Below are 25,238 nucleotides of genomic sequence, written 5' to 3'. Positions count from 1 at the left end.
TCCTTGGTGCGCCCCGCTGAGTCGCCTCTTCTTTTGCTCTGTTCGCACTTCCCATCGCCACTGGTTCGCCAGTGTCAGCTTGTACCACACCACCGCAAAGAAGCTGTGCTTTCTCGCCATCCCTTCAGACCCCCGCGTCCTTCCAAACATCCAAACAGTCGGCTGTGCGACCCTCGATCCGTCCTCGACCCCGATTCTCCCGACAATCTCGAAGGGTTTCCATCTTCCATCCGCTATCCTACGGAACCCACCGCTTGACCGAGTCGTTTGCTTCCGAACAGCACCGAGCGCCGCCCCGTTGTCGAGGAAATTGGCCGGGCAGATCTCAACCCCCCACCTCCCCCGGTGCAGCACGATCCGTAGAGAAGGAGTCTATCTTTGATGAAGCGACATTTCACAACCTCATCGACGGACCTTACAGATGTTATATGAGTCGAGGGAACCTCCGATCAACTGCCGCAACCTAACCGGTTAGGTGACACCTCTTTTCTCGCAGCCCTTGCTTGCCAAGACCCGAGATCAACAGGCTTCTCTCTCCACGAGCCCATGTGGTGGAAATGAACAACTACTATGGAACCCAGCTCTCCCAAGAGGAGATGCAACGCCGGCAGGCGCTCCTTGCCGCGCAGCAACAGAGGCAGCGGAATCAGCCGCCCAACGTGAACATCGCCGCGGCCAATGCTCAGTCCTTCGCACAGATGGGTCCCATGTCCGCCATGAGCGATGCACCCATGACCGGTGCCGACTCGCTCGACGATATCATCCGCGAAAACTCTCAACAAATACACAGGAGGCGCAGCCTGCCCCAGTCCTATAACCCGAACAACATCGGCCAAGGCGACGCGGATAGGAGAATTTCCATGCTGAACTACAACCAGGACCCCAACAACCCCTTCAAGGACTTCCGGTTTGATGGCATGGGAGCGCAAGCGGGTGGTATGCAAGGGAACTTCTCCGATATGGATACGAGCATGGGCCTCGGAGACGGTTCTGGCGGTTTCGGGCATCCAGGCATGATGCAGCTGCCACCCTCGGGCGACTTTGCCAACATATCCTCCGAGATGATGGGTAACATGATGGCCTTTTCGAACCTCAACATGAACACCCTGCAAAACGGCCCCAACTCGGCCGCAGACATGTTCAACTCTTCCGACATGAACTCGCAATTTAACCCCAATGTCTTGAATGCTATGGGGGGAGACTTCTCGATGGACACGAGCGTCGACAGTGTCCCTATGAGCGCCTCCAGTACCACTGGTCCGACACCCTTTGCGGTAGATGCCAAGGCGGACGACAGCATGTTATCCATGGACCAGGGATTCGACCCCCAGGATGTCATGCATACGCCTCACCAACAGTCCAACCCCGGCGCGCAGGGGTACGCCCCATCGGTCCCAACCCTATCACGGGAGACTTCGAATGCGACGAGCTTTCAGTCTCCAGCCTCGGCGCAGAGCACTAGGCCTAGCATGACCCCGACGACATCATCTGGTGTTGGATCGGGCGTACAGGCTGGACCCCAGCCGCCACCGGACATCAAGACCGAGAAGAGCATCTACTCCAAGAGCGGCTTCGATATGATACGAGCTCTCTATTACGTTGCTGCCAGGCCTAATCCCGAAGTCCAGCTTGGAGCTGTAGACATGTCCTGCGCCTTCGTCGTCTGCGACGTCTCTTTGAATGACTGCCCCATTGTCTACGTGTCGGACAACTTTCAGAACCTCACTGGCTACAGTAGGCACGATATCATGGGACAAAACTGCCGGTTCCTCCAGGCACCCGACGGAAACGTGGAGGCTGGCACCAAGCGCGAGTTTGTCGAGAATAGCGCCGTGTATAACCTCAAGAAGAAGATCCATGAGGGCAAGGAGGTTCAGCAAAGCCTGATCAACTATCGAAAAGGAGGCAAGCCGTTCCTCAACCTGCTCACCATGATTCCCATCCCGTGGGACACAAAGGATATCCGGTATTTTGTTGGCTTCCAGATCGATCTCGTCGAGTGTCCCGACGCTATTTCAGGCCAGGAGATGGGCGGCGTGCAGGTCAACTACAAGCACAGCGATATCGGGCAGTATATCTGGACACCGCCAAACTCGAGTCAGTGGGAGCCGGAGAACGGTCAGACGCTAGGCGTCGACGACGTGTCGACCCTCCTGCAGCAGTATAACCCCAAGGGTGTCGTGTCAGATTGGCACAAGCAGTCCTGGGACAAGATGTTGCTGGAGAACACCGACGATGTCGTTCACGTTCTATCCTTGAAGGGCCTTTTCTTGTACCTCTCGCCGTCATGCAGGAAGATCCTCGAGTATGATACGAATGATCTCGTCGGAAATTCTCTGTCCTCCATCTGCCACCCCTCCGACATCGTGCCGGTGACCAGGGAGCTCAAGGACACGCAGGCTGGCAGCCCCGTCAACATCGTCTTCCGTATCCGCCGGAAGCAGAGCGGATATACGTGGTTTGAGAGCCACGGCTCGCTATTTGTAGAGCAGGGCAAAGGTCGCAAGTGCATCATCCTAGTGGGGCGCAAGCGTCCCGTCTTTGCGCTGCATCGACGCGATCTCGAGGCCAACGGCGGCATCGGAGACAGCGAGATGTGGACCAAGCTATCCACTTCTGGCATGTTCCTCTACGTCTCGTCCAACGTCCGCTCGCTGCTTGACTTGCAACCCGACCAGCTCGAGGGCACTAGCATCCAGGACCTCATGCGAAAGGAAACCCGACCAGAATTCGGCCGATGCATCGAAAAGGCCAGGAGGGGCAAGATTGTGACTTGCAAACACGAAGTCCAGAATCGGAGATGCCAAGTACTCCAAGCACAAACCGTGCTGTACCCTGGCGATGCCGGTGAAGGGCAGAAGCCGACATTTGTCCTGGCACAAACCAGGCTCATCAAAGCATCGTCCCGCCACTTGCCGCCTCCTTCATCCACTACCAAGTCGACGCCGTCCTCGGGGGGTGCTCCCGACGACCGGAGCGTTGTCGGCGGTGGACGCGTTGCCGAAACCAACAACAACGTGATCTCTTCTGCCGCCTCCAAGGGCGCAGTGCGCCTGGGTAATCAGGACGAGGCGCTGGCTTCCGACGACAACATCTTTGACGAGCTCAAGACGACGCGTTGCACAAGCTGGCAGTACGAGCTGCGGCAGATGGAGAAGATCAACAGGATATTGGCTGAGGAGCTTGTCCAGCTTCTGACAAACAAAAAGAAGAGGAAGAGGAGAAAGGGTGTTGGCAACATCGTCCGAGACTGCGCCAACTGTCACACACGGAATACGCCGGAATGGAGGAGAGGTCCCAGCGGGCAGCGCGACTTGTGCAATAGTTGCGGGCTGCGGTGGGCAAAGCAGGTAAGCCCCCCCCCATCTTTGATCTTTCTGGCCCATGGGGAGAAAAAAACATGCCCCTTTTCATGCCCCTTTGTCGGCCACCATTTAATCTCTTATCTCTAACTCGATAGATGAAGACTGGCCGAGTGTCCCCACGCAACTCATCCCGCGGTGGAAACGGTGACACCCACTCAAGAAAGTCGAATTCGCCATTGCATTCATCGCCTCTCCATCACGAGGCCTCGGCCGAGAGCGGGAGCAGCGTTGCTGACGGTTCCTCCAAACGTCCCAGCCATGGTCACTCACGGTCCAAGGGCGGGAACAGCCCTATCGATAACGGGACCATCAATCCCGCGGGCCTGAACGCCCCTATGCCGTCCGCATACACGGGCAACATGCCGCCGCCGCAAAGTCAACCGCACCTTGCTGGCGGAAGGGGAGTATCTGGGACGGGTATGGCGATGGCTTCGATCCGGGAGGAATGAGGCCTCGTTCCCCTTGGTGAGAGAGGACATCACTGCCTGTCACCCCCCACCGCGACAGCGAGCGAGACTTGTCTGCCATATTCTACTGATTCCTGATCATCTTTTCTGGTTCTACTCTTTCTTGAAGGAACTCTCTCTGTCATGAACACCTTACCGAGATACCACTTTCCATTTTGTTACCGTCTTATTTCTGTTCTCATCATCATGATATCAAACAACAATTTTATCCCTACTTTCCGGGTCTTTTCTTTTCTTGCTCCGCCGAACATGAGCAGTCCGTGGCGCAAACCCCTACCGCCTTGAAATCAAGTATCAGACCTAAACCCACTGAGAAAGAGAAGCCCCGCCCATTTGGGCCCTTCCGATTGTATCTATTGTGTTTATTATTCTGGCCTTTCCTACCAGCTCTTTGGGCAGAGTACAGTACGGTCCTGGAGGTCAGCGTCGCCCGGTTGATCTTTACTGTAACAACACACGATTCCCAACCCCCTCACCTGTCTGGAAACCCACCCTCCTGTACCGAAGGCGAAGGAGGGAGATTTTTCCATGAGCTGTCCATTTTGGAAAACCCCATATTCAACCACGCACACTATCAGACGGCTGCATATTTGTCTTTGGATCTCGTATCGGGCAGAGGGTTGCTGAGGGAGCTGTCCTTTCTCAGGTTCATCACACTGCACGCATACACGCTACGTTATATCCACCTACACACAAGCGGCGTTTTTTTTTCATTGTTTTTTATTTGATATGCACGGCCGGCGATGTGGATCACGACGGAGGTACACGAAATGCACGGACGCACACAAGGGGTTCATAGAAGGCTGTTTTTGTTTTGTTTTGTTTTGTTTTGTTTTGTTCTACTTTTCGAAGCCTGTCTTTCTGTCGAGAGGCGGATGAGCGTGTCCCGCCGTTTGAGCGGCTTTTTTGGGCTGGCACGCGCATTAGCGATTATGGATGCGAGAGCTATCTGGATCAGGAGGAACGGCGATAGCTATATATCAGTCATATACGAAATATCAACTCTTGAATAGTCTCAATGGTTTGGGCACCACGTGGTGGCTATCCTATTTTGGCATTTCCTTGTCTACCTCGTTGAAGGGTTGCATGCACAGTTGACAGCATCTAGGATTGTAGCTGGTACTTAATGATGGACCATTCTTGCGTGTACTATGCAAGGCTGTCTGTCAGCTCGCTGCACAAGGGCTCTCGTCGAGTCCATCAGATGCGGACACATCTAAATGGCGTAGCCTTGAAGCGATCTGCCTTGGTAGTTGTTGGTCTCTCTTGGCTGGTAAGATGTACCTGATTATGCTATTCTTGGACAGTACCATGCTTTCGCTGGCAAGAGAGAGGCGCTGCAACTCTACACCAACCTTCCTCCCTCTTGAGAGGGTCACATCTTCCTATTTCACGGATTGCGAGTTGCATGAAGCACGATTGTGATGATAATGCATGCGACCTTGAATCAGACGTCAGATTTATTAATGGCTACCGCTCATTCAAATTCACCGGTGTATGACAAACCGGCAGGCGTTGCTGGCGATGCCTAGCACGGTATACTTTATTCCATGTGCTCTTTCTTTCTAGCGCATCCATGCCTCCTTCTCTCCCTCACGGTCCCAGCTAGGTCACTTTCGGAATACATACCCAAGAAAGCATGAATCCCAGAGACCCCTAGTCTCCAGTGTCAGGTGAGGCTCGGTCGCCAGAAGAGGCATATAGAGACCAGAAGGCATGGAACCCCAGCATCGATGACATAGACAAGCTTATTGATTACATGGAGAGCCTTCGTGCCAGAGCATGAGAGGCTGCACGTCGAAAGCAAGCGGATCATGCCGTCAGTGCCTCTCTTACACAGCCACGGTCGCCAATCTCCGGGGTAGTGCCGGGGCCAGATGCGGTGGGCGACGGCGGGTAGCAAGAAGGGAGATGAAAATAAAAAGTCCGACTGCAGTGATTTTCATGCAAGCTCACGGCACGGACTTTACAGTATCGAGTCTACTGTCTGGCTTCGACGTTTCGTGATGTGCGCAACATTAGGCGTCTTCATAACAAGGTCGGGCGAGTCACATACTTGAAAAGACACGGCAATCACAAAACGACAACTCCAGATAGTTTTCAGCACTCTAACCAACAACCATAAACAAAACAAATTGTGGAAGTAACCGTATGTACCTGGATGCCGTTTCGCGCGGTCGCAACAAGACATAATAAGTGACATGGTTCCAGACACGGGCAAACACGTTCATCCGTCCCTACCCAAAGCGACAGTCCGGACGGGACGGCCTTTGCGTCAGAGGGTTGCAGTGTCAGGGGGTCATCCCCAAGACCGAGATCTCTCGCTCGGCGGCATTACGATACCTAACCCTGTCAGCTCGGCCCCCGGGAGGTGGTAAGGGGAGATCTGCTCCTAGTTACCGTGGAGGGCAAACGAAGGAGCTCCCTGCACGATGGCTGAAACGTTGTTTTTCATTCCCACTCTTGGCTGTCTTGCTGACAGGGGGAAACGGACGAAAGGTCTGGCCCAGCACACTAACTGCATGTACACATGATGTCGACCTGCTTACCGGAGTACCCTACTTGGCATGCCGGCCTACACGGAACCCCGAAAGCGGTCCCTTTTTTCGGTTGTTGATTTATCAGTCAGTTGTCGAGCGAGGATGACATTCTAGCTTGTACATTGTCTGATCCTATGAATACATGCTTCTCATGAGACGAATATGAGTATTGTCTTTTTTTTTTCGCTTTTTTACATGGACCATGGTTATCTCGGCGCATCCGGCATTGCGCCTTGAAAGGTTTTCGACTCTAGCAAGAGCAAGGACCCCGGGTTTCGCAGTTGTGTCGATGCGGCTCCCCCCATCCGGGCGTTTCGCCCATCTGCATCCCTCCATAGTTACCTACAGTCGTCCCATCTTGGTCACTCCTGTCACAGGCGGCTGCCACTCTGCACGCCCTGTCAGCCGCGCCCAAAACTCGGGGTTTGTTTCATCTCGCTCACAGCCTTCCTTTCCCACCCACCCCCCGCACAGGACGGGGACGGATGGATGGACTTCGGACAATTTTTGTGGGATTATTCCGAGGAAAGGCAAAACCAGTGTGGGAATGGCATGGTAGTCAATCAGTACATACTGTACTCCCATGTCCAATGCCTCTTTGCAGGACATCATGCTGGCCTAGTGAGAAAGCGAAGTGCAGGAGGCGAAGAAAATGCAGAGAAGACCGGGGGGTCAGGTTCAGCTCGGCCTTCGAGAAGAGTCCCAGTCGAAAAAAGTCGCATGGCGAAAATGACACAAAGCAAAGCTCCTCTCGGAAACACTAAAAATAAGCATTTTGCGGAGCTTGCAGGCCGGCCGGTGTCGATCCCTGACCACAACGTACTCCGTGCACATGTTAGTACAACACCCAAGGATGCTTCGAGGGCCGAGTCGTACGCCTCCGTTGCATCGAATACCCCGGGAATTGCCCCCTCTTCCCCCCCTTCCAAGGCACGTCAGTGGTGGCTCGTGAAACGGAGATCCCTGCGTACAACAGCTCTGATCTGATCTGCCCGCTGGCCTGGCGGAGATCACGCTCGCCAAACAGCTCCGTGCAGAGGTCATCACCTGCCTCACCGCCAAGTGTCACCCGCGTGGAAACATAGTTGCGTCTTCATCAGGCTCCCCTGAAGAGGAGCGTCTGGACGGTTCCATTAGTTTCACCTAAGCTAGAGTATATGCTCTCCCTCTCTATGCGGATGTCGCATCCTGTAACCATAGAATCATAGTCATTTCCACAACGGGGGGAATATCCTCCTCTAAATGCAAAACAAAAAGCCAAGTTTGCAGAAGAAGAAAAAGAGATAGAACGCTGAGACAATGCAAGATATCAAAAACGCCGAAACCATGCTCTTTCTCCGTAATAATCATACAAATGCAATGCAACTCGCTTCCGAGCTTGATCCACGTAGCCACTCTCAACTGCTCACAGCCTCATCCCATATGCAGCTCCTCCGAGCGCGTAGACATGGTCCGATGCGGCCTTTGGCCCCTGTTCACGGGGCTCACAAAGCTCGGCGAGAAGGAGCTTGCCGAGTCTGACATGGGCGAGACCAGGTTGCCCGAGGAGGTCGAGTTCTTGGATTGCCTCGACCTCTCGGTGTCCTTGGTGTCTCGGCGCCGGTGAGACCTGAGATCCTCGTCGATGCGGGTCGGATTCGCTATCGCCCAGCCGATGGACCCTACCGGCATCGTCGCCGAACGCTGTCCCTCCTGCAGGAACGACGGCGTCATGCCGACGGTCGTCATGCTGGGCAGAGCCTCGCGGACCGGGGAAGCGGGAGGCGGCGTCGCGAGTCCCAATGAAGCACCCACGTTCTTGTCTCGCTCTCCTTGGTTCCACCACTGGGCCTCGAAGCCGTTGTCCACCGTCATCATGGCCGCCTGGAGCGTCTCGAGCTCTCGCGTCTGCTGAGGATCGTTTTCACTGTACATGGGCGTCTCGACCGCGGGTCCCGGATGGGCGGCGACATGACTGGAGCCGAAGTAGCCATCCAGCGAGCCTCCTCGGTCACCCCTCACGGAGCCCGGGGCAGACGCCGCCTCGTCGGGGTCGGCTTCAGGATGGTAGCCCATGGGGAATGTCCATGGCGACGCCCATGGGAGATCCTCCTCGCCCAGGCGGAAGCGTGATGGTGTCTCGGGCAAGGTTTTCCATAACTCAGGAGTCGGGCGGTGCGGCACGGCCCCTTGGCTCCCTGCCGGAAACGCGGCGGGGTTTTGGGTGACATCCCACGGGCTCTCGTTGATGGGGGGAGGTGCGGATCGACCTCGTTCGTGTGAGCCCCTCGACTCTCGCGACGGCCTGCGCTCTCCGTCTGCCTGTTGAGGGCGTGCCTGGTGCTGCTGTTGAATCTGTCGGTAGTGGATATACTCATTCACCTGCTGGTAATACTCAAACTGCTCTTGCGTGTAGATGGGCGGCGGTGGCTGGGCACGCTGTCGAGCCTGGTGATGAGCACCTGCCTGGTGGCTCTGGGAGGGCTGAGTGACCTGGTGTGAAGCTCCATGGTGCTGGTAGTGAGACTGCTGGGGATACTGGGCCTGAGGCTGGCTCCGTGGCTGGTGCTGATGGTGGGCGGGGTTTTGTTGTCGCTGTTGATGATGATGATGACGGCGCGGCTCCTGCGTGGATGGCGCCAGGTAGTTGGTAGTGGCAGGCGGGATATGGCGAGGAAAGTTTGGGGATCTGTCTCGGAGTGCCCGTGACCGGTATGTGACGCCGTGCGAGTTGGGCACGTGTGTCGGAGACCATGAGACTCCAAACTCGACATGGACAAATATCTGTGGCCGTGAGTTGTTGTTCTGTCGGAATAAGCGCTCCGGCTTCTGCTTCTGCTTCTGCTTATGCGGCATCTGCTGCTGTTGAGCCATGATGGGTTCCGTTTGCCAGCAGGTCACCATGGATAATGACACTGTCTGGGATATGTTACCCGGATATCTTGTAGGTGTGTGCGTGTGTTGTGTGGGTGGTGGGTGGTGATGAGCTTATATGAAAGACATGGGCCCAGCTTGACAGGAGGAAGGCAAGAGAACTGGGGTGGATGGTCTAGTTAGGTCGAAAGAGAGGAATAAGTGTATGGGTAGCGCCCCAGTAGGCTAAGTGGGCTGCCAACTTTGAGACTGACTGATCCAGGATGAGGCGATTGGGTGTCTTGGGTGCTTGTGTGTGCTGGTGCAGACGAGGGAAAAAGGACCCCGGCCAGGTGGTTCTAGGTGTTGGGCTAATGAGCTGTGGGTGTGTCCAGACTGGCGGAACGTTGCGTCTGAATGGTTGTCCGAGAGCAGCGGCGCCAGCCAGCATGCGGCGCGGGAGCGGAGAGAATGTGTTATATTGTCGTGTACTTCACATGCGTACACACACTCGCACGCATGCACGCTCACGCCGCAAAACACGGCCGTCTCTCGTTCTGCTTATGGCCCAAGCCCGAGACCTCGTTCGTAAATAGTAGGCAGGCCTCTGGCAGTGAGGGAGTGAGAGAGAGAGAGATAATAGCCCTGGAATAAGCGGTGCCTAACACTGCTCTCCTCTTGCAAGATGAGGTAATAGCCCAGAGATAAACAAGCCTCGGGCTAGGGCTCGGGGAACAGGGCAATGTTCGCAAATGGTACGCCGCCTCGCAGGACAGAGTAATAAGGTGCGGGGGCTTTGCTTGCGATGCGAGATAGAGAGAGGCGCTCAGGGGTGGTGGAGGAGGTGGAGGAGCAGTTTACCGCCTCATCAAAGATACCAAAATGGAGGCGCTATCCTTGTGCCTCAGTCGTCGCGCGCTGGGGACAGAGCAGGGCAAGGATTACTGCTGATTATTCAGTTGGTGCCGCATGGGAACGAGGCGAGCCGTTTTTGGGTGGCTTGGGCGACGATGATTGCATTGCATCAGTCGAGCGGCGCCGCTCTGTCAAGACACAGACGGTGGAGGCCAGCCTGACCAGCGTGATCAGCTTGACCAAACCAAACCCCATAAAACGAGCGTGACGAGAAACATAGAATAGCTTCAGAATGCGTTGCCGCCTCTCGCCCAGGCTTGGCTCGGGTCATACGGAGCAAGGGGACCAAGACCAGGGGCGATTGCAGCAAAAGATTCCGTGACGAACGAGGAAAAAGAAGCCCCTCCCGGCATCGCGGTGGGCAGGCGACTCCGCCTCTTCCTGAAGCAATGTGTCTGAGGCCCAGGCAATCCCTGGTGTAGTGCCAAAAGGTGACCGATGATCCCTGAGGCTGTGCCCCCAACCAGCCGTTCAGGCTAGCACAACCAAGTGGAGAGTTGAGAGGTGTGGGCGCGGACACACAAACAAGAGATTGCAATGTACGGAGTACGTGTGGATGCATGCAATCAGAGACAGCAAATTCCCTGCACCGGCATATGCCGTGACAACATCAAAAAGCAACTCTGCAAGAGGAGTTGTATGTGTGATTCTTGTGTGGCCAATGGAGAGCGCTGGTTTCGCGTCTGCCTGCACGGTTTCTCTCGTCCAGAGCCGGGTTGCTTGTTTGGAAAGCGAGCAGCTCGGACAATTGTCGAAGCCACAGGAGTTCTTGTTGTGCCTTTGCAGCTACGCAGGGTGAGATGGAGAAACACTTTGTGTCTGTGAACAGGGGCTCAAGGGGCCGAGGGCGCTTTTCCCCTCTCGGGGCTGAACAAGGAGAATCCCAGGATTCGAGGTGACGCAGTTGTGTCAGCACCAAAAACAAGTCCGTCCCAGTGTGCGTGTGTCTGGTGTGTGTGTCTAGACGATAAGCATCTTAGATTCGTGAGCATCGTCCATCTTCGGGCAATCACTCAACTGCCAGCAGCCGGAACCGGAGCAGTCTCCGCGAGATCGTTGATGCTCAAGCTTGCAGTACTTTTGCAGGGCCATCCCGCAAGACCGTGGCACGGGGCTCCACGCACGAGAGATATGACCTTGTTCAACGTGCAGACAACCAAGACTTCCGACGGCTGGCCAAGACGATCCGAATGCGCCAGCGGCGTAAAGCGTAAAAATCCAGGGTGTCCCTTGACTGACGAGATGACATCCATGCATGAAGGGGGCGGCCTTCTAGAATGCGTGGAGAATCCTCGCCTGTGAATGAGCACCGGATGCCAAATGCTACGGAGTAAGGTAGTTCTTTCCCAGAGCACTACTAGTACTGGCCACATCGTCCCTGCACTTTTAGTGGGCTCGCTGCTCAAACTCACAGTGATATGGGGAAGGTCCAACCCAACCCACAGCTGTGTGGGGATCTATCTGTTCATCACCAGAGCAGGTGGACCGATTTGACAGCACTTTTCTATTTATGTCACACGTCAATGTCTCAGTGCAGTGGGCACTCACGAGGTGAGGAATCGACCGAGGAATCCTACCTCAGAGCCATCCGCACTCCGTATCTCCTCCGTATCCTCCCTCACCCCTTTCCGACAATCCGGGCGGCAGCGGCCAAGCACACATGCCAACTTTTGTCTTCCACCCAGCTCCCAGGATCACTCGAGGCGAGGGCCTTGTTCTCTTGCTAATCAGGGAACATGATTCCCAAATTACTCATCACGGATCCGCAGCACAGTGAGCGATGGGAAGGAGGAAGGGCCAAGAGAGCGCGCTTACGATAGCACCGCCACGGTCAGTAGCCGCGCTTAGACGCGCCGCCACCCCCATCGTGAAGCCTCTCGACTCTATTTCGGTATTCGACGAGTCGTGCCAAGGATTTAAGCAACTGATTTCATCTTGCATCTTTTCCTTGGGGGTTGTCTGGGTAATGTTGTGTGATGTTTATGTGGAAGCGCCAAGTTCTCCTCCTGAGCGATGTCAACAAATCGAACTGTGTCCAGAGTCCGGGAACCCTCGCATGCGTACGCAGAATTACAATGTTGTCCCCAAGTCGACAAAAAGAAAACATTCCTATCATTATAAATCTATGGTATCATGTGAAACCCCTGAGTCTTGTCGACAAGCTGAGAAGCTCTAAACCTTTATACAGATATCATAGGTTGGCGCTAACATCCGCCAGGAATGACCAACAGAAAAGAAGAAAAAGGAGACTCCGATCCACATGTGTCGTGTGAAAGATGCAGGGAGAATATGCATCAGAGGCGAATACAGTCTAGTGAACGTTCCACGATCCCACCTCTCCCCCCGTCGCTTCTCCCGGACTTGGCAGGCTCGTCACCAGCTAGACCACCTCCCCGCGCGTGCTCGACCCGTACCCGGACGGCTTCAACACGAGCGCCAGCCCGCCGCCCTCCCCGGCGCCGGCGCCGGCACTGGCGGCTTCCCGCTCGTCAATCTCCCAGAACTTGGTCTCCTTGTCCTTGCCCATCGCCAGCCCGACGAGGTCGAACGGGTCCGCCACCTTGACGTACCACGGCCTCTCCCGGCCCGGCGCCCGCGTGTCCACCTCGGTCACGCCGTCGCGCGCCAGGTACGTCCGGTTCGTCTCGGGCAGGTACCGCCGCGGGTGCCGCGCGTTGAGCAGCACCGTGTTGCCCAGCATGAGCCCGGCCTCGAACACGTAGAAGAACCACTCGTACCGCACCAGCGGGCTCAGCGCGTTGGGGTCCGCCACGCCCCCGGCGTTCAGCTGCGCGATGGTGAAGTACTCGGCCGTGCGGAAGACGGTGCGCACCAGCAGCAGCGCCGTGCTGCCGTACAGCGTGGCCAGGGCCCCATAGAGCCCCGCGTTGCGCACGCCCGCCCGCCGGCACCGGACGTGGAAGGTGACGGCCAGGCCGGCGAAGGTGACGATGATGGCGAGCTGCAGCACCAGCGCCGCCTTGAGCAGGGCGCGCCCCGTGGCCTGCGTCGACGCGGGCAGGGTTGTGTTGGCCGTGTTGACGGCGCCGTTGGCGTTGAGCGCCTCGACCAGGATCGACAGGCCCGTAAAGGTCGTGAGGACGCGGCCCGGATGGATGGGCGAGTAGTAGGGGCAGTAGTAGAGGATGCGGCCGAGGATGTAGTAATTCGCGAGTTCGTACAGCGGTCTGTTTTGAAAAAAAAAAAGAAGTTGCGTTGGTAAGTCTTATGTTTTGTGTGAAGAAAGGGCCAATGACTGGGAGGGACGGGACACACAGCCCGTGCTGGCTCTACTTACGGAGAGACAAATACGAGGACGATGCTAGCAATATATATCTCGATGCTCTCGTAGTTGAAGGCGCCTATTTCTCGCATGATGAAACCGGCGGCGAAGATGGTCGAGGTAAAGACGTAGAGGCCTGTGAGCTTCCAGCTCTTGTAGTGTCTGTAATTGCAACATGTTAGTATAAACACTCCGTGGAACGAAAACCATCCATGGCGGCAATGTCAACTGTTTGCACTTACAAGCTCTGCCAGAGATGCAAGAGCCCTGACGCTGCAAATGCTACGGCGAAGAAGACTGGAGCCCCTTTGTTCGGAGCATAAAACCAGATGCTTCCCTCGACTGGATATGCGGTGTTAGTGCACGAACTTCTCAACAAACGCCTTCTTCAAGAGCGCACCCCATTTTCCGTCTTCCATGATGGATGGCTGTTGTTTTCTTCTTCAGTCGCCGTGTGTAGATTGGGGAGATTGGTTGATTTGGATTATGTCTTGGTCCGATCGAGTGTGTTGGCCAGCTCGAGGCTGCAAAGTATCGACAATGACCAAGCGATTGATCTCTCCAGTGAAACAATTCGAGAGTAGATTCGTTATGTTACAGTTATTCGTCCAGTCTCTCCATTTCACCAGCCAGACTTGCCCTCCGTTGCCCTTATATACCAACTGAAGTCCGCCGCCCAGAGACATCCAAATCATCCCACGAAACATCGCAATTCAGCCCTACCACGTCCTCTCCGCCAATCGTTTTCTTCGTATGCTGCCGATTGCACCGCCTCTCCACCTGATACACTCTCACACTGTTGTTCTCGCGTTCCTCGTTTTCCGCCTCTGCCTTAGCTCCCGTTAAAGTGGACACAGCTCGTCTGCATCGTATCGTTACCTGCTTGTAAGTGCCTAAACGGACCAATCACGCGCCCCGCGCATTCGAGCGCTGGGTTGACAGGTTGCAGGGATCCGGTGCCCAAACCCGCGAGAGCTGACGCAACTTTACTCCGTACAACCCTGGCTCCCTGGGCACGGACGGGCATTGATTGAGCTTTTGACGGGCGGGCCGTGAAGCTTATTGTCTATTCCCAGATGCGCATCTCTTGCTGTCGTCCCACTATCTTCCTGTGCTCGACATGCACGTAGCTAGCTGGCTCCGGCCCTGCACCGCCCACAGCGACCGGGCGTAAGTTCAGCCTGGAAGAACGCCCAGGTCACCCTGTTGCTTACTACCTGACACCCCCCTTTCTCTTGTTGAGAGAAGGGATGTAGAGCTGTTACTCTGGTACCCGATATCAAGAGGACCTGCACACCATAAAAGCAAGGGTGGGGGCTCGGCATGCAAAGCTGACAGCACATGTTTCTTCTCCTCATTCACTCACTTACATGTATTCAAGCAGCAAACCAGCCTATCCCATAGTCCAGAGTTGCATAGGTAGTTACAGTCTCGCCTCAGTGGCATTATCGAGCATCCAGCACTGCAAGGTAATGGCAAGACCGCGAGCATCGCCACGCCCTGCATTCGGCGTAATATCGAACCCGGATGTTCACCGTGTAGCCAGGTTTCCCCTTTTCTTGGGCCAGGTCATCTCATGACAGGCAAGGAACAGAATTGTAATAAGACGTGGCTTAAGACATGATGAGGCAAGATGGCAGCCCAGCGAGGTACGTACTCTAACCAGCGTAGACAATACCATCTCTGACTCGAACATCCCGATCATATTCGCACGCATCAACCCCCCCAAAACTCTTCTCCCACCCCGATTTAAAAAGATCACCAGACTCCTACCAGATTGGTTACTTGGAGTGCTGCAACGTCTCGGGGTTATGGGCCACATCATGCCCGTGCTGGTCAGTGAACAACACCTGCGGGCCGCGCATAAGTCAGCACTGCATCGGCTGGAGATGAGACTTCCGCAAATACCGACCTTTGGGGGGTTCTTGACGCCCTCGCTCTTGGCTTCCTCCTCGGACGTTACGACTCTTTCGACTTCACCCTCTCTCTTCCCGCCGCGAATCTTTGTCCATACTGTATCGCCCTCCTTGATGGGCTTCGAGTCCTGGTCCTTAACAGTCGGCATTCTGCGTAGTGGAGGTTGCCACTTGCTGCTAGATTGAAAGCTCTGGGGGATTCTTTCCAAAAGGCAGAGTTGGAGGGATGGAAGAACTCATCCGGTGGGATATGAAGACAGAGCCCACTTGCTTAGTTTCAACTGTCAGACTTTGGGATAAATGTAGGTCGCTGTTGGTGAGGTTGACGTCATGTTTGATTCATCCAGCATCACTACCCTGTACCAACCACATCGACTGGAAGACGACCGCGAATGCCTGGCGGTTTTAGTTCAGCCAGGGCATACAGTCACATTGACACGAAAACCGCAGGGGCACGATTGTTGAAGCCAGTAGTCTTGATTCGCGAGTACATCCCACACTGTTCAAGTGCAGCTATGTACAAAGAGTCCACCAAAGAGCATCCACAGCAACAAGTCAGCCGCACCTTCAATGGCAATCAACATCATCGTCATCGCAGTATCTCGACGTGCACTGAATGATGCCCCACTGGATTGCCTCCATCATCGCCGAATTCGTGCAAGCATAGTTGAGGCACTGGACGAAGCCCATCGTGAAGAGAGGCGAACTTGTAGGGAGGAATAAGAGGTCAGCAAGGCGGGAACCCACTGGAAGACGATAGAGAGTAACATAAAGTCAGGGAGACTGCTTACCTGCAAGCGCAACGCCGGGTGGGCGCGCAGCATTCGGAAAGGTTCCAGGCGTCACGGAAGCAAAGTTGCTTCAGAATCGTTAGCAAAAGGCACAAGACAACTGCAGCACGAACGCAGCCTACCGCGCAGTAGCTGAGGTCCTTCAAGTTGACGCCGGGAATGTACAGGTCCTTGAACTTCTTGTTGTACGGGCATTGGTCACCGACAGTGCCCGCAGCACTCCCGGCCTGCTGAATAGCGATCTTTTGACGCTGGGTGGTCGGCCAGACGATAGGGTTGGTGCTAGGACTGGCGGGAGCAGCTGAAGGAGATGGAGCAGGCGATGGGGAGGGCACAGGGGATGCCGAAGCCTCGGCCTCGGCCTGGATCATGGCGATCTTTGCATCTGCGCTCTGGACGGGCGAGGGGGCAGCCGCCAGAGATGCGACGAAAAGAGACAGAAGAGAGACGGTGAACTTCATGGCGACTGGCGACAAGACTGGCTGGCTTCCGAGGAAGGGTAAGGATTGAAGATAAGACTGACTTGTGCCTTGAGCAAAGGATGCAGAAGCGTGACAATGATGATGGATGGACAAAGGGAAGAGAATCAAGATTGGGTGCCTGGAGGAACTGGACGGGTCCTTATAGACGCTCATCGCCCGGGAGTCGGGCGCGACTGCTTCGACTGGCTCGAGGAATGCCTTCCGTTGTTTCAGTAGGACCTACACCTTGGCAGGCGCGAGGAGATCACTGGCATTCAGACTTGATGTCTGGGGCAAGAGCGCATCGGCACCGAGGAAGCTAATGCCTGATGCTGGCTCATCATGGTAGTCGCTTTCCCTGAGAATCCGAGAACCCTTTCTCGAGAAACACAGACACCGGATCGTCATTGCCAGGTCCAGGCGTCATCCCGGTTGCACATTGATGTGATGCCTGTACTTACCTAAGTTTCTTCGACCAAACAGGAAAGGGGTTCGGGGTTGGCTTCGAAAGTCAAGACCAGTTCACGCTGCTCCCTACAAAGGAATCGCGGTATCCCTCCACGCCGTGGAAGTCGAGTGCGTGGCCCTAATATTTAAGAGCAGTCACTCCTCGAAAAGGGAATTGCCAGACGTTGTGATGCTTGTAGGCTGTCTTCGAACGAACGGCGGAGAATGCTTTATCAGGGTATGCATAACGTGATGCTGTTTGCTCATTCTTCCCGTGCTTGAAAACGGTGACATGCATCAAGTGTGTGTTGAAGGTATTGCTCTCTCCAAAGAAAACGAGAAGAAACTACTTGCCGACTCGTGTAAGTGCGTGTCCTGCCAGAAGCGGCATCTCGACGGCCCCACTAATATTTTCATCTCCGTTTCTCACTTCTCAAAAATCTTCACGTTCACCACGAGACAGACACAAAGTTCCAATCTTGAAAACAGTGCACAGAAAGCCCGCACGTACACACACCGCTCTCATACCACCTCTTTCCCCAATACAATTCTGTCCCCCACCCTTTCGCAAAGCCAAAGATGAGCGACTCTGCGCAGAGCCCCGAGCCGCCCACTACCACCGCCGCCACCACGTCAACGGCCGTCTCGGACCAGTTCACGTCCTTCTACCTGCAGCGCGCCACCAGGGAGTTCGCCGAGGACCTCGACCGCGTGCGCGCCGCCGACGACTTCCGGAACGACGCGCTGCCCATGCTCGTCAAGGCGCTGCAGCAGGGCACCGCCATGTTCACCCCGGAGCAGCAGCGCGCCATTGTCTCGCCGCCGCCGTCGGCCAAGCCGGCGGCGGCGGCGGAGGAGCCCGGTGAGCAGGATGGCGAATGAAGAGAGGAAGCATTCTGGCCTGTAAAAGTGTCGGCCTCTTGTCGAGAAAAGAAAGGGGGCAGGACAGAAGAGAAGGGGTTCCTATCTGGAAACTGCAGGAATCATCCTGGTGATTGTGTCGTGTCGCGAGGTCGAACGACCTAAGAAGTGGCAGGCCCAAGCAAGCAGCGCCTGTCTCGAGCGTTGGCACCATGTCACAAGGTCGGTGCCTATCACGATGGTCGCTTTCATTGTCAGACCGAGCCGAACCAGTGGTTTGAGAAATGCCGCTGCGGGTAGCCAAGCGCGCAGGCCAATCCAGTCAAGACTCGCATGAAGGTGGCTAGGTGGGCTCAAGGGCTTCGATCGATCGAGGGAAGGCTTGTAGAACATTGGAGGATGGCAACTACATGACACCGAGCCACAGAATAGAAACGTGCCTCCAACTCAAGCTCCTTTGATATGCAAACGACTGTGGTGATCCTGTATCTGGTCTAATCCATAGGTATCTCAAAAAATGAATAATAATCTGGTATCCCCTCCTGCCGCGACTCGCAGCAAAAGAGGTGGGTATCGTTAATGGCCGTCATGAAAGAGAAAACAGGTATCAAAAGATATGACCTGGCAATCTAGTCCAGCCCAATCTAGGCTAGACACGCAAAGCACAAACACCAGTGGGTATCATGCTTGTTCCGAAAAAAATAAAACAGCACTCGTCTCCCCGAAAGGGAGAAGCCCGGAGCAGAGTGAGAGAAAAGAGAGAAGAGATGCAATCATCTTCAGTCTCAAATATGCCAGCCCCTCCCAGACACTACCGTCCGAAACCAATGCCCATTTCCTACCAATTATCCGCCCATATTACCACGTCCTCCGAATTCCCGAAGTATCGTATTAATGATTAAGAACTTCCAGAAAATTTGGGCCTCGCCTCACGCAATGCGGTAGGAGCCAGCAGGTCTGCCAGCCTCCTTGCGCACGGCCCAGCCCTTGAGGGCGATGCAGAGCACCTCCCAGGCCATGAGCAGGCCGACGAGACCCATGGTGACGGTGTAGATGAACATGGCGTCCATGTCGTAGTGGATCATGCCTTCGACGGTGTCCGAGGCCTGCAGAGGGGAAAAAGAAAAAAAGAGTCAGCTCGACAAACACCTCGCCCAAATTGCGCGTATTGCAGCGGGGGAGAGAGAAAGAAACAACTTACGCTGGCCATGAAGATGACGCCCCCGGAGATCAGACCAAAGGCAGCGAGAAGCTCGGTGGGCGGGCGCGAGGGCAGCACCGACTTGGGCGGCTTGAGGAACATGACGAGGTAGGTGAAGCCGCGGGCGAACGAGGCGGCCGACAGCAGGTTGCCCCACTGCCTGTGGACCATGGTCGAGATCATGCTGGGCTGCGTGTGCGACGACATCATGATGCCCGTGAGCAGGATGACGAGCGCCGGGATGGGGTTGATGGAGAACTTGTACGTCTCGGGCTGCTCGAGCAGGTGCAGCTCCTCGTCGCGGTAGACGTGCTCGGGGCTGTCGATGACCGCCTCGGCGACGGTCGTGTTGAGCAGGCTCCGGATGCGGGTGGACTCGACGAGCATTCCCATCTAGCGAGGTTGAATCAATGTCAGCTGATGATCGTTCAGATGGTGGGATGGATGGATGGATGACGGGATGATGGGAGATTCAAGGCACAGTGGCGACTTACCAGACCACCGCCGATGAAAAGGACGGTGATGGAGATGTGCTCCAAGTCCTGAGGGCTCCACTCGCCGCCGGCGTTGGCAAGGTGCTCCAGGAAGATGTTGGTCGAGCCGTAGAAGAAGATGAGGAAGCTCTCGACGAACTCGGCAGAGGGTCTCCACTTCTGCCGGGCAGTCCGGGGGCGGACGTTCCAAGCCTATTTTGCCGGTCCTGTTAGCTCCCGACCTCCAACAACGACACACCCGTCCTCTCCGCGTGCGGGGAAAAAAAAACGTCAGCTTACCCAACCCAGTTCGCCAAAGGCACCAGCCCAACGTCCGAGTGTGAAAAGACCCAGCCAGAAGAAGACGCCGCCCTTGATCCAATGCGCCAGGCCGCTGAAAATCGCACCGCCCTCCTGTTGTCAAAGCAAGGTTAGTAAAGCTGGCACTCGAGCGTTGCGTTTCGCGAAACCCGCGCCCAGGTTGCAGACTTACAAAGAGACGGCCGAAAGTGATGATGCCGGTGCAAATCGTGATGAAAGCCAGAGGCAGGATCACCCGGTCGACGATGTTGTAGGCCAGGATCAGCGGCTTCCAGACGCGCGACGAGATCTTGGCGGCGATCTTTGCGGCGACCGAGTGCGCGCGGCCGGAGCGCAGGGGAGCCGGCAGGTCCGCGGCCTCGAGGTCGTCCTCCTCGAACTCCTTGTTCACGTCGCGGAGGGGGATGGACTCCTGGCTGTGCGACGAGAGCGAGCCGCTCCGCAGCGACTCGGTCCGGGGCTCGGTGCCCTGCCCGCTGTCGTTGGAGAAGCGGTACGGGCTGGGGTGGTGGTTGTCGTGCTCCTCCATGGCGTTTGTCGAGACGGGGATGAACTGGTGGCGCTCGTCGGCGTGCTTGGCCTTGTCGGCCGAGGCATTGAAGGCGCCCGAGACCCGGCCCAGCAGGCTGACCAGAGCCTGGGCGCAGACGGTCCAGGTGACGACCCAGCCGAGCTTGTGGTGCGCGTTGTTGGGGTACAGGTCGGGGGTGTTGCCGTTGTAGATCATGCCGATGAGCAGACCGACGGCGTTGGTGGCGAGGAAGACGAATTGCGACAGCAGCGTGTATCGCGAGCGCGCAAGGGAGAACATGACGGCTAGAGGAGTCGCACGGTTAGCCTTGCTGGAACGAAGCTTTTCAAGGCGCGTGCCTTGCTTGACAGCGCCTCTGGAGGTGCAGACTTACAAACGGGCAGCATAAACACCCAGCCGATGATCATGAGGGCGATATGGGCATAGATCGCCGCCTTATGCTCGGGATGCGCAAAGTAGTTGGGAGCGTAGGACTCGGGGTCCGGCTTGGGCTCCTCCTGGCTCATGTCCATCTCGCCGCCCATGTCCATGTCCATGCCATGAGCGAGGACCGTAGGGACGAGCTCCAGGGCTGCTGCGCCTGCCAGCAGCAGCAGGGCGGATCTCGTTGTCGACCGCATCTGGACAGCTCTCAGCCAGTTCCTGTCCTGTGCAATTGTGCTGCCGAAGAGGGCGGTCCTGAGCGCGCGTTCAATGAGTCGGCCGGGAGCTTTGGTGCGCGTGGTGACGTCGAGAAGGGGTCTTTTTCTTTTTTATTTATTACTATCCCGACTAGCTGGGGTGGCTGCTAGTCTGTCGCATGTGAAGCTCCACCACAACACGGGTGGATAAGATGGATGGTTACCGGGTCGCAAGAGGGTAGGGAATGCGCCGTGCCGTTGCAGAGAGGGGAGAAGGATACAAAAGATATATCTTGGTGCACGGGAGGGAAGCTGGCAAGCGGCAGGCTTTTACAGGACGAGCGGAGAGAGACGAGGAAGCAAGGCGCGCAACGCAAGAGGGAGCTGCCGGAGACATAATAAATGGCGGGAATAGAGTCAAGATACATGTACTTGTGCTCCGTACCCGCAGACCAAGAGACCAAGGCCGTGGGCGAAATGACCGATGCCCCGCTTGGTGCTTGGTAAGAAGCAGGAAGAATCATCAGCGGAAGCTAGAAGATGGGAGCAGAGTCATGCCATGCCATGCCATGTTGGGCCCAGAGGCCCCATCATGACCGAACCTTTTTCGTCTGTACGGACGTGCCCAGGTGTGGCCGTTTGTGGTTGCAAAAGGCGATGGAGCGTAATGGAGCTCCAGCAACGTCTGCGATGGAGCTCCGAAGCTTCCGAATGACGGCACCAGCAGCGAAGCGGCGGTAACGAGAAGGACTGCTGCATGGAGCTTCAACTTTTTTTTTTTTGTTGCTGTCGCTTTGGGCTGGTCCGCTTATGCACTCCACCCTTCAAGGTTCCTCTTGCTCCCACACTGTGCGGACTGTGTGGGGGCGAGTCGAGATGGGCTTCATTCCTGGGCGCGGCGGTGCATGGCTTGGCCTTTTCTTACCAGTATGGTTCATCATCACTCATCGAGATAGGTACGTGGATAACTACTGATACTTGCCGATGCACCGACAACTACTGCTCGCAAACAAATCTCTGTGTTTGGCCTAGGTAGATCTCTCACAGGCCATCACACGAACCAGTCCTCTCAGCTTATGAGAGAGGCAGACGCAGCGTTGGCACGCTTGAGAACGACATGCAGTCGGGATTCGTGCGGACCGAGTAGTGAGATGCTGCCGTCAGCAACGACGCAAACCGGGCGGCGGTGCGGCATGGCCACATGGTCGCCCTTCGGGCGTTGAGAGCATCCATCCATCGAGCCGCGATTGCACGCCTGCTCGCTTGTGGTGCTGCCTGCTTGTATCGTACTGACTGACGTGTCTGGATGCGTGGTCGGTCTTTTGTCACCTCTGTACGCACACGCATCCTCATCCATCCATCCTGCCCCGGATTTCTGTCAAACCCGACAGCAGCCACCCCCTCCTTTGATGACCCGAGTTGCAGAGAGGAGAAAGACAGAATACCCGGGCGAGCATCTCTCCCAGGATCGACATCTCACGGCAGCAGCACCTAGCCAAGCCATGCTAATGAAGGCCAAATGTCTTGGAAGCCTTGGAAGCCTCGTGCCTCTGTTGGCCGCATTCTGCTCTCTCACTCCGTCGTCTGGTAGCCAGCTCCGAGCCGCATAATTGCTTACTTTTAAGCTTCTCCTCATGTCAAAACAGACTTTGGTACCATTCCAGGCACTGTACTCCGTACGTTCCACGATGGCTGAGAGGGGGTGGTGAAGGTCACTGAAGGAGGAGGGGTGGTTGTAAGGCGCCTTGAACTCTCTTTGCCGCCCTTCCTCGCGATCGTCTCTGGCGGCACTTTTGATTAGCTCGCCCGCACATGTTTAAAGTTGCTCCATATTCCCCCATCGGACGCTACTCGAAAAGCTGGGAACTGCTGACATATCGGTCGGCTCCTGTGACTCGCTGCTGACTTACAAAAGGTCGTTCGTCGCCCAGTCAGGACCACAGTGCGCCAACCTCTCGGCATTTACGGAGCCTCACCCGCACCGCGATAACGGACATGGCCCAGCGCTAATCGAATTAAACAAATCCATATGCAGCCTGCATCTGCAAGGCGACCAAAAACTCACACACCACCACAGCAAGCATCACCACAATGGAGCCTTCCGTCCCCCCTCAAGTGCCGGTCCGACGTAGCAGTGACTGGGACAACGTCAAGGCCTCTCGTACGACTGAGCGGGAAACTGATCTGCGACGCATCTGTCTGGCTTGCATTCTGACCCTGGATGCTGTGCTTCATCCAGTGCTTCCTCGTCCCTTTCTCCCCCCCTCACTGTCTCATGCATATCCCGACGTGGAGGGAAGAAGGACATTGTCTTGAGTACTGCTTACTTGCACGTCCGGAGTGTAAGGCGAGCGAGCTACGATTTCCCCCAACACAGTGTGATCTGCGATCCCTTCTTTGCATGCGCCCTACTCTTCACCAGGGTACTTTACTCGTACAAAGAACTCTCCGATGTGATCCTCCACGTCTACCATCCGTCCTGTTTGGATGCATGTACCGCTCTGCAACCCTAGCAGCAAGCATGTTTGTTTCAATCTTGGGGGGACCATCACTATCTCAGGCCACTTGGACCTATTGCTGAAACAGCGAGCTTGGAGCTGAAGCTCGGTGACAAACCGCGGGCGCACATGTTCGCAAACAGGGACCAAAAGGACCCCAGACCCCTACCCTTCATCCCTGCCTCGAGCTGTGACCTCTTGGATTGTGATTTGACGAGGCTCGATGGCGTATCATGACGCGGGTCGGATGACTCTTCTGATGCAGGGCACTAGCAGGGGCAACTTATACGGCAGCACTAGCGCTTCCTCTCTTGACCTTACCTCCATTTAGCTCTGAACCCCACCAGCCCGCGCCGCTGATCATGATCCCCAAACACCGAACAAAGCAGCACTGACCGCCCGCCCAGACCAAGTCCAGAAAATCCTTAGCGAGCACCCGCCGCCGAGCAGATCGTGGGACTGCCGTGCTCCGGCGATCTGGAGGGAGAAGTAGGGGAGAGACGACAGGGAGGTGTGTGTGTGTGTGTGTGTGTGTGTGTGTGTCTTCGACTGTCTTGGCAATCTCGGGCCTTGCGAGTTGTCCGCCCCGACATCATCATGGTCTTGTCGGCATGCTTGTAGTTGTAGTCACAGGTCTGTCTTTAGGTAAATCCTGCAAGCCAAGATGCTGCCAGCCAGCCTCTTTCTTTCTTTCTCCGATGGTCTTGGTGGTGAGAACGGGTGTGGAAGTGCCCGACCTCGCTCTCCCCTCCTTCTGGTCTCTCCTGGATACATCCAGTCATATCAACCCAAATCCCGGCTGTCCGCGGAGCTAGATCGGACATGACCCTTGCTTCCCAGCTTGAAGCCACCAGGCAATACTGACTGTCTAACTCCGTACAATCGTCGTCCGGGTTCGGGGCCGATCTGATCGCGATGACAATCGACCCTTGCTCCTCTAAATGTGGGGAAGGTTGCAGCAAAATGCCAGGTTGGCAGGGCTAGTTATGCTCGGATGCCGGAATCAAGGCGGCAAGTTATGAGAGGGCTTCAAACGAGCATCAGTCGAAATGAACAAGACGAGGTAGTAGACCACGACGCCCAATCACCGCCGAACACTTTATTAATCCGCCGAGTCGAGAATCAACACACCCCCGTATGCACTTCGCTCACCGCAAATGCACCGTTTGCGAGCGGTCATACATGCACACAACGCATCGAAACGATAGCCGTTGGAGCCCATGCAGGCAGAGTGTCGAGCGAGAGCTTACTCAGACCCAAGAAGTCATCGGGCCATGCTCGCCAAGCCCGGTACAGTGCCAGTGAGGTGGTCGATCCAGTCCAAGACGCTAAACAGGGTCATCCAGCGGTTGTTGTTTGACACCATGATCAGAAAATCCCGAGAATGGTAAATTCTGTAAGCCTGCCTGCCTGCCTGCCTGCCCAGCCTTCTCACTTTATTGCTCTGAAGCCATTCCGGGCCATCCGGGCGTCTTTCGCTGCCCACGGACCATCTCGAACCGGGGGGTCCCCTTAATTCCGTCCCCTCATCCGGAAGGAGCTCCATCTCGGCGGACTACGGCACCGCTGAAAATGGTGCCCATCTTGGGAAATATTGCAGCGAGTGGCTTGAGACCTATTGCCTTCCCTTAAACTCCGCTTCGGTGTTTGACTCAAACGCCTCATCTGAGAGCCATATTCTGGTAGGCACGTTAGACTAATGAAACTCAATGATA

The 25,238-nt window shown here is 55.8% G+C and overlaps 6 protein-coding genes across 6 annotated transcripts; 2 read left to right on the top strand and 4 right to left on the bottom strand.

Annotated features, from left to right (window-relative positions):
- Positions 1-557: 557 nt before the first annotated feature.
- On the top strand, positions 558-3,814 carry E0L32_009186 (uncharacterized protein; the record flags this gene model as incomplete). The annotated part of the gene is made up of 2 exons (XM_031144124.1): positions 558-3,350; positions 3,461-3,814. The coding sequence occupies 2 exons, from the start codon at positions 558-560 to the stop codon at positions 3,812-3,814; spliced, it is 3,147 nt and encodes a 1,048-aa protein (XP_030991296.1).
- Positions 3,815-7,785: 3,971 nt separating this feature from the next.
- E0L32_009185 (uncharacterized protein) lies at positions 7,786-9,225 on the bottom strand (the record flags this gene model as incomplete). Its single annotated transcript, XM_031144123.1, has 1 exon — positions 7,786-9,225. One exon carries the CDS (start codon positions 9,223-9,225, stop codon positions 7,786-7,788), a length of 1,440 nt encoding a protein of 479 aa, XP_030991295.1.
- A 3,274-nt stretch (positions 9,226-12,499) lies between these two features.
- E0L32_009184 (uncharacterized protein) lies at positions 12,500-13,821 on the bottom strand (the record flags this gene model as incomplete). The annotated part of the gene is made up of 4 exons (XM_031144121.1): positions 12,500-13,307; positions 13,418-13,564; positions 13,645-13,744; positions 13,803-13,821. 4 exons carry the CDS (start codon positions 13,819-13,821, stop codon positions 12,500-12,502), a joined length of 1,074 nt encoding a protein of 357 aa, XP_030991294.1.
- Positions 13,822-15,183: 1,362 nt separating this feature from the next.
- On the bottom strand, positions 15,184-16,570 carry E0L32_009183 (uncharacterized protein; the record flags this gene model as incomplete). The annotated part of the gene is made up of 4 exons (XM_031144120.1): positions 15,184-15,252; positions 15,315-15,495; positions 16,110-16,177; positions 16,232-16,570. 4 exons carry the CDS (start codon positions 16,568-16,570, stop codon positions 15,184-15,186), a joined length of 657 nt encoding a protein of 218 aa, XP_030991293.1.
- A 1,026-nt stretch (positions 16,571-17,596) lies between these two features.
- Positions 17,597-17,899, top strand: E0L32_009182 (uncharacterized protein; the record flags this gene model as incomplete). Its single annotated transcript, XM_031144119.1, has 1 exon — positions 17,597-17,899. The coding sequence occupies one exon, from the start codon at positions 17,597-17,599 to the stop codon at positions 17,897-17,899; it is 303 nt and encodes a 100-aa protein (XP_030991292.1).
- Positions 17,900-18,807: 908 nt separating this feature from the next.
- On the bottom strand, positions 18,808-21,025 carry E0L32_009181 (uncharacterized protein; the record flags this gene model as incomplete). Its single annotated transcript, XM_031144118.1, has 6 exons — positions 18,808-18,984; positions 19,080-19,472; positions 19,574-19,765; positions 19,853-19,966; positions 20,046-20,689; positions 20,779-21,025. The coding sequence occupies 6 exons, from the start codon at positions 21,023-21,025 to the stop codon at positions 18,808-18,810; spliced, it is 1,767 nt and encodes a 588-aa protein (XP_030991291.1).
- Between the last annotated feature and the right edge of the window lie 4,213 nt (positions 21,026-25,238).

Source organism: Thyridium curvatum (assembly GCF_004353045.1).
Source record: "Thyridium curvatum strain D216 chromosome Unknown NODE_65_length_251728_cov_83.732616, whole genome shotgun sequence".
In the NCBI taxonomy this organism is placed as follows: domain Eukaryota; kingdom Fungi; phylum Ascomycota; class Sordariomycetes; order Thyridiales; family Thyridiaceae; genus Thyridium; species Thyridium curvatum.
The sequence above is the reverse complement of the archived record's forward strand: the minus strand, read 5'-3'. Positions and strand labels throughout refer to the sequence as shown.